At 42.3% G+C, this 17,396-nt stretch overlaps 2 protein-coding genes across 2 annotated transcripts; both read left to right on the plus strand.

Moving 5' to 3' along the window:
* Positions 1-369: 369 nt before the first annotated feature.
* On the plus strand, positions 370-8,120 carry LOC310984826 (uncharacterized protein; the record flags this gene model as incomplete). Its single annotated transcript, XM_083970153.1, has 5 exons — positions 370-494; positions 3,354-3,638; positions 5,041-5,631; positions 6,266-6,479; positions 7,865-8,120. The coding sequence occupies exons 2-5, from the start codon at positions 3,365-3,367 to the stop codon at positions 8,118-8,120; spliced, it is 1,335 nt and encodes a 444-aa protein (XP_083826279.1). The 5' UTR covers positions 370-494; positions 3,354-3,364.
* A 2,444-nt stretch (positions 8,121-10,564) lies between these two features.
* ndufs7 (NADH:ubiquinone oxidoreductase core subunit S7) lies at positions 10,565-17,086 on the plus strand. The gene is made up of 8 exons (XM_083970163.1): positions 10,565-10,609; positions 11,559-11,595; positions 12,239-12,313; positions 12,422-12,542; positions 14,419-14,598; positions 14,913-14,959; positions 15,437-15,525; positions 16,687-17,086. Exons 1-8 carry the CDS (start codon positions 10,594-10,596, stop codon positions 16,782-16,784), a joined length of 663 nt encoding a protein of 220 aa, XP_083826289.1. The 5' UTR covers positions 10,565-10,593; the 3' UTR covers positions 16,785-17,086.
* Positions 17,087-17,396: the final 310 nt, after the last annotated feature.

A 17,396-nucleotide genomic window follows, 5' to 3' on the forward strand; every position in this document is an offset into this window, starting at 1 on the left:
GCAGTTGATTATAATGCTGGTGATAAACACAGCGACGTCATGACACAGTAGTAGCTGCACACAGCCGCACAGCCCCGTGGATGAATATTAGAGGAGTAAACGCTGCAGTTTGGGCCCAGTGTAAATGTTTACAGCTCTGTTTAGATAAACTCGTGTTTGTGATGTGATTGTTAATGTTGGATTTGAAGGTAAACTGAAAGTGAGCCCCTCCTCCTCCTCCTCCTGCTGCTGCTGCTGCTGCTCCTCTGGTTTTATTTGCTCCATATGGTGTTTGACATGGTACCCAGGAAGAAAAAAAAACTCCTGTGTGGGCGGAGGAAAAGCCTAGTATTTTGTCCGTCCTGAAATTTGATTCAGAAGTTCAGGATCCTGGAAGACAAAAAGCAAACGGAGGGGGAGGGAAGAAAAGCAGAGACTTGACTGAGAGGTTTCTCTTTTTTTTACTGGGAGAAGAGTAAAACTCACCAAACACTCTGCTGCAGCCTCCGACAAAAGTAAGTTTCATTTCTTAAACCAGTAATGCTTCTTATTTCTTAAGTGCTTTTAAGTGGAGCCAGATGAATTCCCATTTACCTCCGAGCTGCTGAATGGCCACAAAATATGAGATTTCTGCCTCAGAATGACTCGTGTGTGCTTTTACGCACAGATCGGTGCGGACTCTGGCGCGGTTTGAGGTTTTCTTTTTTTTAATTGTTTAAATTATCACCAATTAAATCACGACCTGTAAGTCTTTGTACTCTAAAAGCGCAAAAATCTGGCTTCATTTGCTCCGTGGAAGAGAAGTTAGAAAGTTTTTCTTTGAGAGAGTGGCTCAGCAGCGGGAGAAAAGTTATTTTTCAGCGGGGAGTAAAAGCAGCACATTGACCCCCCTCCTGCACGCGCGTTTCCCCTCATCCACGCCAGCTCCCACAACCAGCGAGACTCGACTCCCCTCCGATTCCTAATTGCACCTCTATACATGGTAAAGTCCTCATTGTTTGGAGAAAAGATCCTCGCCGCAGATTTTTTTCTTTTCTTTTTCTGGCGTGCGCCACAGCCGGATGTGAGCCAAACACGAAAAAAGGGATAAAATGATCCGAATTCAGTCCGCAGATGTTAATAAGTGGCTTTTGAAGAAAAAGAAAAAAAATTCAACACACGGTTCATAAAGCGACAGAGCAACAAAGGCGCGTTTTCATTTAACCTTCACAGGTTTTTTTTGGCCACATGGACGTGCAATTAGTGCGTTTTTATGCCAATGCATGAGGTAAAAGTCAAAGAGGAGGCAGTGATCACATCAGTGGACAGGAGTTTGATGTTGTAGCCTGTTATGAATTATGATTAAAGACATGTGCATACAGTCACTGGCAACTTAGTGCATCCCGAGCATAAAAAAGTAGCAGTGACCTCGTCATCAGTGGCACTGAAGCTATTTTCGATCTGTTTCTACATCTGTCACAATGGACCCTGTATTCATAAACTGATATCAGGCTTTGTTTGTAAAAAAAAAAAAAAAAAAAAAAAACTCACTCTGAAAAGTGACTGCACCTGTTATTCAACTGTAGAAAATCAAAGTGTAACAGTCTGGATTTTAATCTGAAAGGTGCTAAAACACTAGAAAATAAAAATGTTCTCAAGTAGGAGTACTCAAATAAATGAAGATACTGAGTAACTGGCTCTTCACATTGGTTTATAGGCACTTATCATCCTGATTAAATAGGATCTTAGATAATTTCCCAGTACATACAGGCCTATATATCTGGATTGTGAAGTTAAACGGTGTCTGTGCTGGTACCAACATAATCCATAGTCTTGTGTTGTGTCTAGTCAACAGGAGCTATTGAAGATGCTATCACACTGTTTCCCCAATTCCACAGGTCAATCTTAAATTTCACTACTTGATAAAGGAATTTAGAAAAACACCTGTTACTATTTTTGTTTTTTTATGTTAAATGTGAAGCATCTTCACCTCTTTAGGCCTCTAAATTAATAAAAACAAAACAAAAATACAGAGTCGACACTTTCAGCTCAAGTTTTGTTGCCATAACCTGAGACTCACAAGCCAAACCGGTTGGGAACCAGTGTGGCATTAGGCCAAACATACCTACCTGTGCAGCTCCACACTTCAGATTTAGATTTTGGATAATTTCTTTATCTGGTTGAATTATATTTTCTGTTCATTTGATGTATTCTCCAGGGTTTAAGGGTTTAATGATGAGTTCATTCCTGATGGAGAAATACTGGAAAAGGTAATGGAAACTACAATGTGTCTGTGGCATCAAAACATGACTGGTATTGTACAGTTGTTGTTAAAATGATGGTTTGACATTACGACATATACACTTATTCATAATCTTTCCAAAAATAAGAAGAAGAGGTTGATATCGCCGCCATAGATCAATTTCTTAATGAAGCCGGAGCACTCAGTTAGCTTCGCTTAGCATAAATAGTGGAAACAGGTTGGTTCTGGCCTGTGGCATCAAAAAACAACCAAATCTAAGTGTTTAAAAACCATAAATGATAATAACGGGTAAGAGTTAACATGATATCAGTGTCTTGGCAGCATGAACAAATGTTACAGTGTTAAATATGTGGATACAAGATGACAAATGTTGTGTACCAGTCATTCATTAGCTTTGCAGAAAATGTGTGTTTGAGTCTACTCTGTCTAAGAGAGGTCAATCAGTCCTATTTGCTTGAAACTGAAACATTTAGATTTTGTTTGAAAAGAAAATCTCAAGAAAATGAAAAATTTAACTGATCCCAAGTCAAACCTGCAGAGACAACATCACCTGACAGAGGAAGCTAAATTCTTGACATCCTGTCAGCGACGACTATTGTACGATCACAGACATAAACGTGGGCTTTTTGTGGCGAAAAAAGGAATATTGATATGAGACTGAGTGTAAGTTTGACATCACTCCACAAAGTCCCAGTTAAGCCCTGGTTATAAGTTTGTCTTCTTGTTCTTAAAATGGAGGCTAAACCATAGTCCTGTCACTACACAGTGGTAAACACTACACAGCGCTTTACTGGTCGAGGAAAAGAAAAAGAGAAGAAAAAAAATGGTCATTGTTGTTTCTGCTCCATTATTTACTGGGTGGAAACAAGGACTTGAATAACTTAGTTTTTGGTTGAGAAAGGTTTTCCAATTTTTTTTTAGTAAACGTAAGTGTTCAGTCAGGGTTCGTGTTGATGTGGCAGCAGAAGCCTGAACTATTGACTCCATTTGATCTGAGGTGTGGGTTGAATGTGGGTTGCATTGATCTTCTCTGACGCTTAGAGAACAGAGGGGATTTCTCTGCTTTTTTAATGTTTTGATCTGGTTTTTTCTGGCGTCGCCTCTGGACGTCTTCCTGCTCTGTCTCCCCCAGGCTGAGTGACTATGAGCACCTCGGGGCTTCAGGCCACTAACCGGCAGAAAGTGAAGGAGCTCGACAGCATGAAGGAGTCCATCAGCGACATCATCAACCAGCTCCAGGACATCGACCCTGCCAGGCTCTCCTTCTCCCCCTTCCTGGACCTGGACACTCAGATCTCTCTGGCACCGGTGTCAGACAGCCCCGAGTCCTCGGTGGAGGAGCTGCACTCGTCCTCCCACTCCGTCTCCGGCTCCCAGCGCTCCCTTGAACCGCCACCAGCAACCGATCAGCCAAAGAGTGAGTTATTACCGCGACTTTCTTAACTGTCTGTCTGATGGAGCTGTAGGATTTGAGGAGGAGGCCAGAGCAAATTAGCAAAGCCGGGTTTGAGTCCAGACTGGATCCAAAGGGGAGTTATGACAGAGTCCGGACTGATTAAAGAGGAGCAACAGTTAATAAACTCTGCGCATGTCTTTCTAGCTTTGAAAATGAGGTTGAGCAGGAGCTCTGGGCTAAATCAGCGTCCATGCCGTCAATGTATTAACATGTTAGGATCCTCTCTGCAAGTTAAGAGTTTGTGTTTAATTAGTTTGTTGAGCTGGGAGGGGGCAAAACAAACCAGGATGAGGAGGAGAACGCATGTTTTCACCTTTGATTAATACAAATAACACAATGATAACGTCATCCAATAAAGATACAGGTGCAGCGGTTCACCAAAGAAAGAGAAAAGGCTTTGACTATAATGAGATTGAAGTGAGACTGAAGACTTGAAGTTCTGCTTCAGGTTTATGGCTCATTATACGATGATTTAAGCGCCATCGTTTTTCTGATTCATGCAAGAAGACTTATATTTGAGGATGATGGCAGATTTGTGCGTCTGAGAAACGTTCCACCACTGCAACAATATTTGTAGCGTCTGATCAAGTCCAAGTGGATGTGGACTAGGCACATTCATGTGCATAACACAATAAATAACCAACGGACTAACCTGCGCAAAAAACAAGTCAAAAAAAGTCATGACACAGACAAAGATATTGTGAAAGAAGAAATAATGTCGTCGAGGAGCGAAAGGAGCTCACACATTGAATATGTTGATGTATAATCAACAGTGATAAAACCAGGGTGAAAGCTACAGCCTGCAGTATCTTTTTTTTTTCTTTTTGCGTTTGAGGTTCAAACAGTTTTCTAAATCTGGATTTTTATGAGCTTTGATTTCGGTAATGAGGGTTGATGTCAATCTGGCCTCTGTCTGCACTTTGCAATCAGTCACATGCTTGAGGAAATGTCCCTGCACCGGCTGTGGCTCGTTTGTTTCCTCAACAGGTCAGATATGCAAAAGACTCTCAGTAGATTTCTGGAACATATGAGCACTACAGGTTTTAAGCAAATGCCACCCAAACAGGAACAAGTAGTGCTTCTATATGGAACTAATTTCAGCTGCGGATTAATACACTTTTTTTGCTCTAGAAGAGATACATGATACCACAGTGATCATGAAGAGGAAGGGACAGAGGAAGGAACAATGAGGCTTTGACTACACAGGAAACACAGCAGGTTATCAGGATCAGTTAATTCCTGGTTTGGGTCTTTTAAAAGGTGTCAAACGTCATCATCATCAGACTCCAAACCTGCAGTGGATTGTTTTTTTTTAGTATCTGGTTTTGGATGCTGTGTTAAAATGTGCTCTTGATTTCAACAGGCTCTGCTCGCTGCCACCAGCAGCCCGGCGTCGGCCTCCCACACGAGCCACGAGCAGATCAGACGGAGGAGGGGGAGCTGGATCAAACTCTTTCCAGTCCCATCATCACAGCGCACAGCGATTTGGACGCCGCCACGGAAAACTGCATCAGCACTCCAGCCCCGGCCTCTCAGGGAGACATTCCCAACGGCACAGACACACCGAGATGGAGTCCAGAATCCACCAATCTGGACTGCACCGCCGACGAGGGCCGCCCTCTGATCGGCCCGCCGCCGGAGAGCGTGGAGCTGACGGTGTGGGGCTCGGAGGGGCGGCGGGGAGGAGGAGGAGGAGGAGAGACTTGCGTGGCGGCGGAGGAGGCGTCGGGTCGGGGACGGTGCTGCTGCTGCCGCTGCTGCCAGTGTAAATGCTGCCAGAGCGGCCGCGTCCCCGCCTTCCTCTCCGTCCTGGCCTCTCTCCTGTGCGCGGCCGGGATGCTCTATGCACTCTATTTCTATGTCCCCATCAAGCCCCCCGACTGCCCCGACGCCACCAGCCGCGTCGTTTTCACCCTCTGCTGCTGCGTGGTGGCCGCCATCCCCATCCTGCTCGGTACGGCTTTCAAAACACCTTGCACTCTCCAGCATTCACAGACCAAACAGCCGTGTGAGCAGCACAAATGAAAGATAAAAGATTAACAGAGGATTTGGTTTGTCTGGCCGCCTCGTCTTGGAATGTTTCAATGTCTCCCGTCCCCTTTAATTTCATGCGCTTTCAACCTCAGTGCAGCAGACGTCCTCCCAGGCCTCTGGAGAGAAGCATAATTTCCTTCTCCTGCACATAGCTTTAAATGGAAACTACAATAAGAGGTTGGCTGCGGCTTTTTCTCTCCCAGGCTGTGGCCTAATTGTTTCAGAATATTTTAATCACTTCCCTCCCTAGAACAAGAGACAGAGAGAGGGAGAGGGTGCAGGTGGCGAAAACATCCAGAACGAAATACCTGGTTCAGACCATTTTTTCCTCTCACCTAGCTATTTGTCAAGCTGCTGACAGTGAGGGGGCATTTGCATGCGGGCCACGCCGCTGGCAGTTGCTTGTATTCAAATGAAGGAATTAGAAAAACAAAGTGTGCTGTCAGATGAGATCAAGTGCAGCGAGGAGTTGCTGAAAGCCGAGAGTTGTTTGTGGAAAAATGGCCCAGATTCAAGATGCGAAACTGACTTATTGCTCTTTTATCCCCTCGCAGCAATGCTCATGGGCGCAGCGTGCCAGTTCTGCACCGCCTCCTTCGATCTGCACGAGTCGTTTCCCAGAAGACGGGCGGTTCAACAGCTGTTTGTCACCGCGTCCTTGGAGCAGCTCCTCCTCTACGTCCTCAACCTCGTCGTTATGGCCGCTCTGCTGCCTCAAGACCAGCTGAAGTTGGTGCCGATACTGGTTGCCATGTTCGTCTTTGCAAGGTGAGGTTTGACAGACAGAGGATCGTTCTGTAACTCTGTAATATCTGTGCAAAATCTCATATCCGAGATATTTCAATCTGAACCAAAAGTGGTAGAGTGAGAGACCAACGACGCTGCCCTGCCGCGCACACGGCCAAAAACAAACACAACCACTGTCATTAACTAAGCCAGAGAGAATTTTGGCAGCGTGTTGTCGACTCAGATTGTGACACGAGTCAAGATGAACGCAGCTCCCTCAGACTCCTCTTCTCCCCACAGTTTGTTTGTTCAGCCACTGTGCGTTCATGTGAGTTTTGTTTACAAGTGCTAACATTTATTTACTGAATGGTTACATAACATGCAGCATTAAACAACTCTGAAGTTGTTTGATGATTAGATAACGACGAGCTGCATCCCCACTATTCACAGTATATATACCAAGCCAAACAGTGAGTTTTATTTCCCCACAAAATATTCATATAACGTTTTTTCACCTCATTTAACTTTGTCTACATAGCAATGCATTATTCCAAACAATAAATTACAAAAAAAACCACGCAGATACACAATATATGGATGAAGTATTTATATTATAACACCCATAGGCACCATCTGCATTATCAGTGCTTTTACTTTTAAAAGACTCATATTAATGTGGATGAATCTACGTTACCCACACTTGTTAATGGGTCCATTTTCAATAAATATATTGTTTTCTCTTTATAGGTATTTTAATATTATTATTTAGTGGTCGACTTGCTCAGCATTTCCTAGTTTTGGTTTCCCAGACGCTGCCCGGCCAGTCATGGGAATAACGCCGCCAGATCGCTAGTTGGCATCGTTTATGGTCGCAACTACGACGGTATCTGATCGTCTTCGAACCTCCAACTTTCGTTCTTGATTAATGAAAACATTCTTGACAAATGCTTTCGCTTTCGTCCGTCTTGCGTCGGTCCAAGAATTTCACTGTGTGCGTGGCGGCTCAAGGGAAATGTAGTGTGAAAAAACTTTCAGAAAGTCCTCATAGTCCCTTTAATACTTAAATTATACTTATCTGATAATCGTTTCATTTAAGTTATATTTTCAGTGGCTTTAATTTGTAATGAAGTATTCTAACAGTGTGGTGTAACACCTTTACTGAAATATAGGACCTGAGTGCTTCCTCCTCTACTGAAGGACACTGTGTTTTAGTCATGCATATAGGTCAAATCAGTGAAAGTGAAAGTGTCAAACTGAGCCAGCCTCGCCTCATCTCAGGTGGTGAGTTTTTGTCAGACATCGAAGCTGATTGACACGAGGTGAGTCTGGTTCAACTGGTATCTCTCGCTCTATCAAACTGTCACCAGACAGACTGCGTGGTCTGAACTTGACCTGATTTCCTGTTTGGTGTCTTTAATCCTCTGCAGGCTTGTTTACTGGGTCAGCCTGAACGTGTGCAGCTCCTGGCGCGGCTTCGGCTCCGGCCTGACCGTGTTCCCCCTCCTCGCCATGGTGGCTCTCAATCTGTTCCTCATGTACATCATGAATCTCAAAGAGCCACTCTTTGGCTCCCAGGACGTCCTCTATAATCAGGTCACCCCCTCTTCCTGGTCGGAGGAGACATCACAGAGCCCGAGTGGCAAACCAGGCATCCTACCCACAGACATCCTGGACTCTCAGTGAAGGAGGCGAGCCGCGCTTTCTTCTTCCAGAGGAGGAGATCTTTCCAAAAATAGGCCATTCCTGTGGTCTGCAGCTCAGCACAGCTACACACGCTGCCACTATAACCTCCAAGTCTGTGACGGCTTAACTTGTATTTTTTTGCTCCTCCTATACAAGACTGTCTTTTCTAATGTGGATTCATGCTTATCATCTGAAATGCAAGAGCTCTTCTCCTGCTTGTGGCGGGCGAAGCCTTTGAACAATGCTGTAGTCCTAAAACATGTGTCTTTTTAAGCTATTCCAGTGCCTATATTTAAATTGTTTGAACTCTAAGTACTTAAAAAACTCTGCTATATATATATAGTGTGTATATATATATATATATGGCTGAATTTGGTTTGACCTTAAAAAACCACTAGCAAAGCAACTTCAATTCTCAGACTTTATTATTATTTCAACTGTCCAAGAAGTTTGTACATGATGAAGGCAGAATAAAAGCCATTTGTAAAAACGTCTTTTCATCTTTCTCCGGTCGGGTTTGACCACTTTCTGCTTTTTGCTTTGGCTGAGCTGCTATTCCTGGAGAAAGTGCACCGTGTGTTTTCAGTGCTGCGGCTGTGATTATGTGATGACATGCTCTCTATGTTCTCTGGTCGCTCTCCCATATTCTCCACCCTGCTGTTATCCTCAGTGCTAACTCGGTTTGTGGCACCAAAACGAGGCCAAAACAAAAACAAGATGCAGAAGACGGTTGAGAGAAAAGTTAATGAGCTCTATAATCAAATGCAAGTCATTTGACTCGAAGTGAAAAGATGGATTTACTTTCTTTTTCAATTTAATGAAAGAAAGGTTTGATTCCTGCACATTGTCAGACGAGTCCAACACAGTGACGCACTGACATTTTTCTTTGTCACATTATTGTACTCTTCCACACACCTGTGTGCATCGTGTAACATCAGATTCACAGATTTCATACCTCAAACAAATAAGAAAAACACAATTTTTGCCTGCAGGTCAGACAAAGTAGTCAGTTTTAAAGTTTGTGCATCTTTTTTGGTTGGGTATCTAATATGCAAACATATTTTTTTTACATTTTGAATATCAAGTGTAAACTGCCCATCAGGAACCACGATGAGACTATTCAGTCCATTTTCTCCATCTTGTTTCTTTTTTTTTTCTTTTTCTTTTTTTACAGTGGGAGTTTATACAACAAACTCAGGCAGTCCCATTTGACAGGAGGAGTACATTTTGATTAAGTAATAATAAAATGTGTTTGTTATGATAACATGTTTGAATGCAGCTCAACCAGTAGAGCTAGTCTCCATTTAACTATAAACCTCGACGTCTGGATGAGAAAGTAACAAAGACTGCAGTGAGGAGCCAGAACCAATCAATCCTGCTCCAAATATAACACCCAGAGTGTTTGTGTGAAATATTTCCCACAGATAAGCCTGTGTGGGAACAAATGTAAATGCATTGCACCAAAATAAATTAACTTTTTGTAATGCATTTCCAGAAGTTGCTTTGTATTTTGGCCCCTAATGTCACCTTTACAATTCTTTCTATTGTGATGTTAAAATCAGATTAGATCTGAGACCTGGAGCTTTAATTTGAACCTGGTATCTATTGTTATTATTTCAATATGAATGTGTTGACACAGAGCTTTGGGAGTATTACAATGAACAACTGTGACCTTAAAGGCCTCTTGATATACCAGAAATTACTACTAAAATTGTGCTAACAATATGTAGGACTGTGATAATATCAAAATGGCAGATGGCAGGCTTTGTGGGTCTTTTGTTAATCAGTTCACCTGAGGGAGTTCAAGGTCATTAACTGCTGATAATCTCTGTCATACAATTATGGACTTGTTTCAAAAAGTCTTGAACCTTAGGGCATTACCAGAGAGGATGTAGCCTAGTAATGACCCTCAGAGCTCTGATATTTCCAGCAGTCTGCAGTAATTTTAAGGCCTAGGCTAATTAATGTAATAGATAATCTCTAATAGAAGCAATTGAGGATTCTAAATTAATTTAGTCTTACTAAAAAGGTAAAAGTAATTTTGTCCCATGAAGGGAAACTTGTCTTGGGCGCCAGGCCGCTTCATTACACACACCCATCACAATTAAAATACATCATAATACAAGAACATATAAGTATAATAACACATGGTAATCTCAATATACCAACTCATGATCCAAATGTCACAAATCCTTACTATTATTATGCCTTATATGTAGGTATGCCCCCTGGCAAACATTTTTTGAATATCATTGAGGTGTCATGGTCAGTCCAAATTTAGTGCAAGTCTCTAATGTTGAATATATTATTAAAATTTAAATATATGCTTTAATTACATAATATAAAGTCATATTTTCCCTCATCGGTCTCTATCTTGGATCTATTTTTGTTATCGCAGCAGCGCCCTCACCGGCTCGTGCTCAGTAAGGCACCGGAAGCAGTTTCTCAGTTTGACGTAACTAAAATTTCAAAGATGGCGGCGTTGGTCGGTAAGTGATGTTTTGACTAAAATGTCACGCTTTTTTATTAACATCATTGTGTTTTCAGAGTCATATGATCCGTGATAGTGAAACATTTAGCTCTTAAAAACGCATTGCGGTCTGTTTTGTTTTTGTCGACCGCCGCGTTTGGGCCTTTTAGTGAAGACGCACGCTGACCTTGCTCTGTCTGCGTTAGCATGGCGGCTAACAGGTTTAGCTTACATGAACTCTAGATGTGATTTAGCTGCAGCGTTTATGATCATAACCAACGACTTATGATGCATTTCAACTATCTAGACTCTCTGTCACATAGTTATAAATCTATATTGTCGGTGGACGACCACACCAGGCGTGTCGTCTGCTCCAGACTGAGTTATCGGCGTCACAACAAACTCTCCTTTAAAACTGAGCCAGTTTTGGGCCAGCTCATGCATTTTCTACACTTTATGCCCCTTAAGAGTCTCATTTATGGCCTTTTTAGAAATAACATGTGCTCGTCGACAATTCGGCTCTTGTTAAATACACCAAGCACCACGTAAAAGCGCATTTTTAGACGAGTCCATATTGGGTGTAAAACAATGGAGTGTGGTGTTACATCATTAGATTGACAATATTTAGATAACACTGAGAACAGTGGGTCAGATTGATCAATAGCTGAATGACTTGGACATGCATTGGTTTGGCTTGTAGTTGTTATTTTAGCATGGGGCTAATATAAAATGACCAGACTTTGCAGAGGTGTTGTTGTGGTGCATCAGGTAATCTAACAAGGAATCGAGTTTTGTGTCCAGTCCACCACCAGAAAGTTTCCTGTATTGCTTCATAATAAAGTGAGGATTTATGTCACACCTGAATCCTTTGTATAATTAAATAAGATTACTGCTTGGATGATACTGTAGATTCAACACCAGAAATACTCCCAGATTTCATCAGATTTGATCATTTTCTCCTTTCACAGCGCCTCGCCTGGCCATGTTTGGCTCTTTTTCAACAAGGTAAGAACGTCCTAATCCCGTCCCTTGTTATAAAACTTAATTTAATCCAGCTCCCTCCTGCTAGTTCAGTAACTGCCACAATGTCACAATCTTTTACAAGGGTTGAGTTTGCTTTTCATACTTAAACGAGTACTGTTTATTGTCCACGATTTGAAAAGCATAACTTAGAGGAAAGTATAGGGGGGACTTTCACTCAAAATGTGATTTCTCCAACCTATCTAATCATTATTTAGTCCAGTCACACCAGTCAGGTTGTTGATTGTGAGGTAAAAGGATCCACAATAAAAGCAAGTGCTAAGACATTTGTTGTTAGTGTTTTTTTGGCAGCAGCTCGCTCAGCTCGCCTGTTGTTCACACAAACAGTCAAGTTGATCCTTTAAAGCAGCATCAGGTTTAGGAGGCTCAGACAAAATCAACATCCTCCACAGTGAAATCTGTCCATCTGCCCGTCACACATGATGATATAGCGCAATGATGAATACATTTCACATCTCTATAATACAGTGTTTCCCTCTTGTGGAGCTGAATGTCTCTTGGTGCTCAACATTATTTCACTGGCTGTTTCAAAACACGTATTTACCAAGACAGAGATTTCAGTGTCTTTCTTGTCATATTCTGACTCTTATTTCTCTCCATCCAACAGGCCTATTTCAGTTTTCATTCTTCAACAGAAGAGTCTGCACAGCGGCGCTAAAAGCGAGAATGCTTCTAGCACGAGGTGGGTTTACCAGAAATACCCCGGTGTAAATATACGACTGAAGAACAGACACCGTGTAAACACACTCTCTCCACATGGTAAAGCTCCTCTCTCCTCCGTCTGTTGCAGCGTGGTTCCAGTCAGAGAGAAGAGCACGGCGGTGGCAGCGGCCAAGCCGGCGGCTGCAGCCACCAGCAAGGGGGAGTATGTTATCACCAAGCTGGACGACCTGGTCAACTGGGCACGCAGGGTGAGTCATTGAGCTTAGAATAAATTAAATAATAATAAAATAATAATGTGTCTTCACTTAAATTCTTTCTGTTTTTTCTTTAACTCTTGTGAAGGTTCTTTAGGAGCTTGTATAGTATCCAAAATTTTTAACTGAGTTTTCTTTGTTTACCAGAAACTACAGACAAAGGTTTTTCCTTTGTTAAAGGGATAGTTCAACATTTTTGGCAAATTCACCCATTGCCATAATTTCTATAGTCTTAGCAGTAGGTTCGTTACCTTTAATTGTCAGTGCAAGCTATTTTTAGAACGGCGGAGCAGAGCCGTGAGCTGCTCAGAGCTACGCTATGGAGGGGAGGCTAATGGGATTTCTTGGTTTCCCTCATCAAACTCATCAAATACACAATCCAACAACTCCACAACGCTCTGGTGGACAAGTTGTGACCTGCACATTCACCACGCTATGAGATAATAACAGAACGTTACCAGACAGAGTTGTTTTAGAGGTGAATACAGAGACTGCTTGCCGAAAAACTGCCCCTGATGGGAACGTGCATCAGCGGTTTTGCATGAATTCACCTCTAAAACAACTCTGTCTCGTAACGTTACGTTATTATGCTGTCTGAATGAGTATTAGTCACACTCAAGACTCCACTATGAAACAAAGGAAAGTCTCATCTCTCATCAGCACAGATTATTTACTGCTGGGCTCTTGTATCTAAAGGTGGCAGTTTGTCCAGGCCCTGTATTTTCAATCTATATTAACATTAAACTTGTATTATTCTGGTGAATCTATGTGCTTTCTGACAATCCTTAAATTCTTTAACTCATTGAGTGCCAACCACGTAATTTCTCGTTTTTCGTTCCCATGCGTTGAGTGCCGAAAACGTAATTTTACGTTTTTTGCTTTTTTTTTAAATTATGAAAATAGACACTTTAATACACATTATATGTAAATTTGGGGACTCTACGACGAGGAGAACTGAAATAGATGACGATCAAAGTCACATGACAGCTCATGATCTGGAAGTTTTTATCATAACTCGGCTTCTGCAAACGAGTTCTGCATGCAGATGCAGCAGCTGCTGCAGCGCAGCTGCTCTGCTCTCACCCGCGCTGCTGCTCCAGCTGCTCGAGCTGCTCGGAGCAGAAACAGGAAGCTCTCAGCCGACAGTCCGCCCGGTCTTCAGCTGGAGCAACACCGTGTCCTCCCCAAAGTCCTCCCGCGGTAAAATCTGATGGTCTCTGGGCCAAAGCAGACCGGCATCACCGACCCGTACCACAGAAGGACCGCGACCACCGGCGGGACCGGTCTTCCCGAGCCGCGGTGGCCGACTGACCCTCACGCTCCGCGGCGAGAAGCTGTGACACGGCACGGTGCGTCTGTGTTATTGTTGTTTAGTGGCGCCCCCCCCGCCCCCGATGGTGGTTTTGTGAATAGAACAACAACTGTTGTATATATTTATCTTATACGAGCCCTTTGATCCAGAAATGCGAGTGTGAGAAGAGCGACAGACACAAACAGAGCACCTTTCATAAAAGACGCTCTATCTCCTTTTCTAGAAAAAAAGGAGGGATTTTGGTGAAACCCAGCCATGTTTAGCTTGACTTTTCTCAGGAACAGAGGCACGTAGAAACAAACGGTTTGTGGCCACTTGAAGCATTAAGGTAAACCTTTCAATTGAGCCACAGTATGTGTTGGTGGCAATAATATAGAATACACTGTGGCTCTACATAAAAAGTCAAAAATGGTCTAAATTGCCGGTACACTTGACTAAAACTTTGGAAAGGAGCGCGGCACTCAATGAGTTAATAGGGATTTGAAGAAAGTGACTTGTATTTTCTTTATTTTTTTACCATTAGTTTTGTGGTTTAACGCTGCTGTGTTTCTCTATCAGAGCTCTCTGTGGCCTATGACCTTTGGGCTGGCATGTTGCGCCGTGGAGATGATGCACATGGCGGCGCCCCGTTACGACATGGACCGTTTCGGCGTCGTGTTCAGAGCAAGTCCCCGACAGGCTGATGTCATGATCGTGGCAGGAACGCTGACCAATAAGATGGCTCCAGCTCTGCGTAAGGTGAGAGGAGGGAAAGAGTCGGGGATGTAACAAAATGCCAAATGTCACCCAAGCATCGAGTTGGAGTGGAGTGGAGGGAAAAAAAGAGAGATTTCTGCACTTCTCAATGACGCCGTCAGTGACGAGTGCTCTCTGTCAGTCGTTTCTGTCTGGGAGCGCTCAGAACAGTATAGCTGTGTAAATGCTGGCGGGATTATGAGCAGGCTGTCGATGGATTGGTAGACTGGCATCAAGTCTTCTCCAGCTGAAATGACAGATTAGTTCTTAGTCAGACTTTATATAATAGCAGCTAAACTCCTCCTCCTCTCCAACAGGTGTACGACCAGATGCCTGAGCCCAGATACGTCATTTCCATGGGAAGGTGAGTCTCCACCTGAGGAGGTTTATTTGTGATGGAGCCTTCCTCCTCCTCCTCCTCCTCCATTAAAGTCTCCACAGCTCTTCAGACACACACATTTACTATGTTGATAGTTTCCATCTCTTGTCCCATCGGCAGGTAGTTATTGGATAAAAAAGAAAAACAGATTCAGACAAAATTACAATAGACCATTAAACCATTTTTAAAAAAGAACAATATTGAGTTGGGGGACCACATGTGGGTTGTGTTGCATAATGCCGCAATAAAAAGTGCTGGATTGCTAGACTGTATTGCAGAGTAAAGAGCTAAATTGTACAGTGAAATTGAAATGCTCTGACCTCACGCTGTCACATTTGAAAAGTTTCACCCAGTTGTTGTGAATTTTATTGTGGTCAGTTTGCTTTTTCAACTTTTTCATATACTTTGACCGTAAGTAACTGGATGACTTGTTAAGTGTCCTGGTGAATCTTCCTGTTCCAGTTGTGCCAACGGAGGAGGCTACTACCACTACTCCTACGCTGTCGTCAGAGGCTGCGACCGCATCGTACCAGTGGACATTTATGTTCCAGGTAAACTTGACATCACAATGTAGAGATGATCAAAACTGAAATGAGTGCCTGTAGATTAAAATTGTGACTCTTAAATACACAATATGTTGCCAAAAGTATGTGGACAGGCTCATGGCTCTGCGTCTTTATAGATACAATTTTCAGAATATCAATGCAACATTATCTAATGATATAGAACAACTTCAGTCAGGGGAAGACCTTTTTCTCATTTCAATTCACAAAATGCCTAGTTTGTTGTGAGTTACCTGCACAAAGCCACAACCTTAACAACATCCAACATTTCTTATTTTCTAGTTTCTTATTTCAGACCTTATTAACCAGTGTTAGATTGCACTAATGCTCTTGAGCAAGTCTCTGCAGCCAGTTCTCAAAACTTTGAGCACATCCTCCACTGACATGAGGAGGCTTTTGTAGCAGCAGGAGAAAGTTTGTTGGATTTAAAAGCAACATTTAATAATTACATATGCGCATATTTAAGTGTCCACATACTTTTGGCCATGATAAATTGTTTTAGTGAACAAATGTCATCGTAGTTAGATTCCAGTGCTAACGGTAGCTATAGCTCTGGTCTGTGATGTAGGAAAAGGAGCAGTTCACCAGTTAGGGAAAGCATTTATTGTAATAGTGATATTAAACTTTGAGTAGATGCACTTGTTATTTATTGTTTTATTTGTAGAAGTGATGAACGGAAGCAGTAGTAGTTTTAATAGCAGCATTAGACCAAATACTTGTATTATTAATGAGTGGCTGACTGGTACTGTAGTAGTAGTAATGCAGCAACCACTTTATGTAGTGATTAAATATTGAAAGTATTTGATTACTGGACAGTGTATTACTACAAGTGCAGCACCAGTTCAGAGCAGTCATTATTTAAAGTCATTTTACAGACTGATTATACACAAATTATGAAACATTATCCATTATCTTGGAAACAGCTTTTAGTGTATCATACTAATCCAAGTCAAGTAGGACCTATGAGAGGATGATTATAATTTATCAAAACCATTTCTCCTTTTTACCATTAGAGGTTTCCTCTGTGTATCATATGTGGATTATACAGATTATAAATCCTGAGAAGACACACACATTTACTAAATGTATGTGTCATTAAGCGTCCGTAGGTTAAACTTGTTTCCTGACGATACGTTGTTTTTCTCTCAGGTTGTCCCCCGACTGCAGAGGCTCTCCTCTACGGGACTTTACAGCTGCAGAAGAAAATCAAACGTGAAAAGAAGATGAGGATCTGGTATCGAAAGTAAATGTGTAATATGTATGTGTGTATCTGGTATGTAAATCTTGTATTTTTGGTTTCATTGGGGCACCGCTCCTCGTCCATGTAGAGCTGCAGGAACTACAATAAAATCATCGCCGTAATTTAGTTCAATTGCATCTATTTTCAGTCCAACACAACAGCTGTCACTCAGTGCACTGTCTCTACTTGTCTAGACCAGTATTCATTTCTGGAGACTGTTTCTGTAAAAGGAAAACATGTAAGCTTGTTACCCACAAGGTTTGTGCTTGTGTCAGAGCTTAAACTATAATTAAAGTTGAATTCAAGTAGTCGTTTGCATTATTTTTTCTCATTTTAAATGTCAACACTCAATCAGTCATAAACATAAGATGTGAATGACAACATACAATATATTAAGTTTTACTTTCAATAAACTGCTCACATGAATATGCATTGGTGTAACATCTGTTCTCATCAGGCGTTTGAGCCACTAGGTGGCTCCTGTGGTCACCAGCTCTGACCCTCACTGCCCCGTGTCCACAGCAGTGGTTCAAAGTCTAATGCGTTTTAATTGAAGTCATTATATTGGAGCGCTGGGTAAACAAATGTAATGCTACATTTGCCTAGAGGTGAACAGAGC

Source organism: Trachurus trachurus (assembly GCF_905171665.1).
Source record: "Trachurus trachurus genome assembly, chromosome: 4".
Classification (NCBI taxonomy): domain Eukaryota; kingdom Metazoa; phylum Chordata; class Actinopteri; order Carangiformes; family Carangidae; genus Trachurus; species Trachurus trachurus.

Bases quoted from the DNA above. Each gene is read 5' to 3' on its own strand.
- ndufs7 (XM_083970163.1), top strand. The intron at 12,543-14,418 runs GTGAGTCATTGA...TTTCTCTATCAG, and splicing joins TGGTCAACTGGGCACGCAGG to AGCTCTCTGTGGCCTATGAC. The intron at 15,526-16,686 runs GTAAACTTGACA...TTTTTCTCTCAG, and splicing joins AGTGGACATTTATGTTCCAG to GTTGTCCCCCGACTGCAGAG.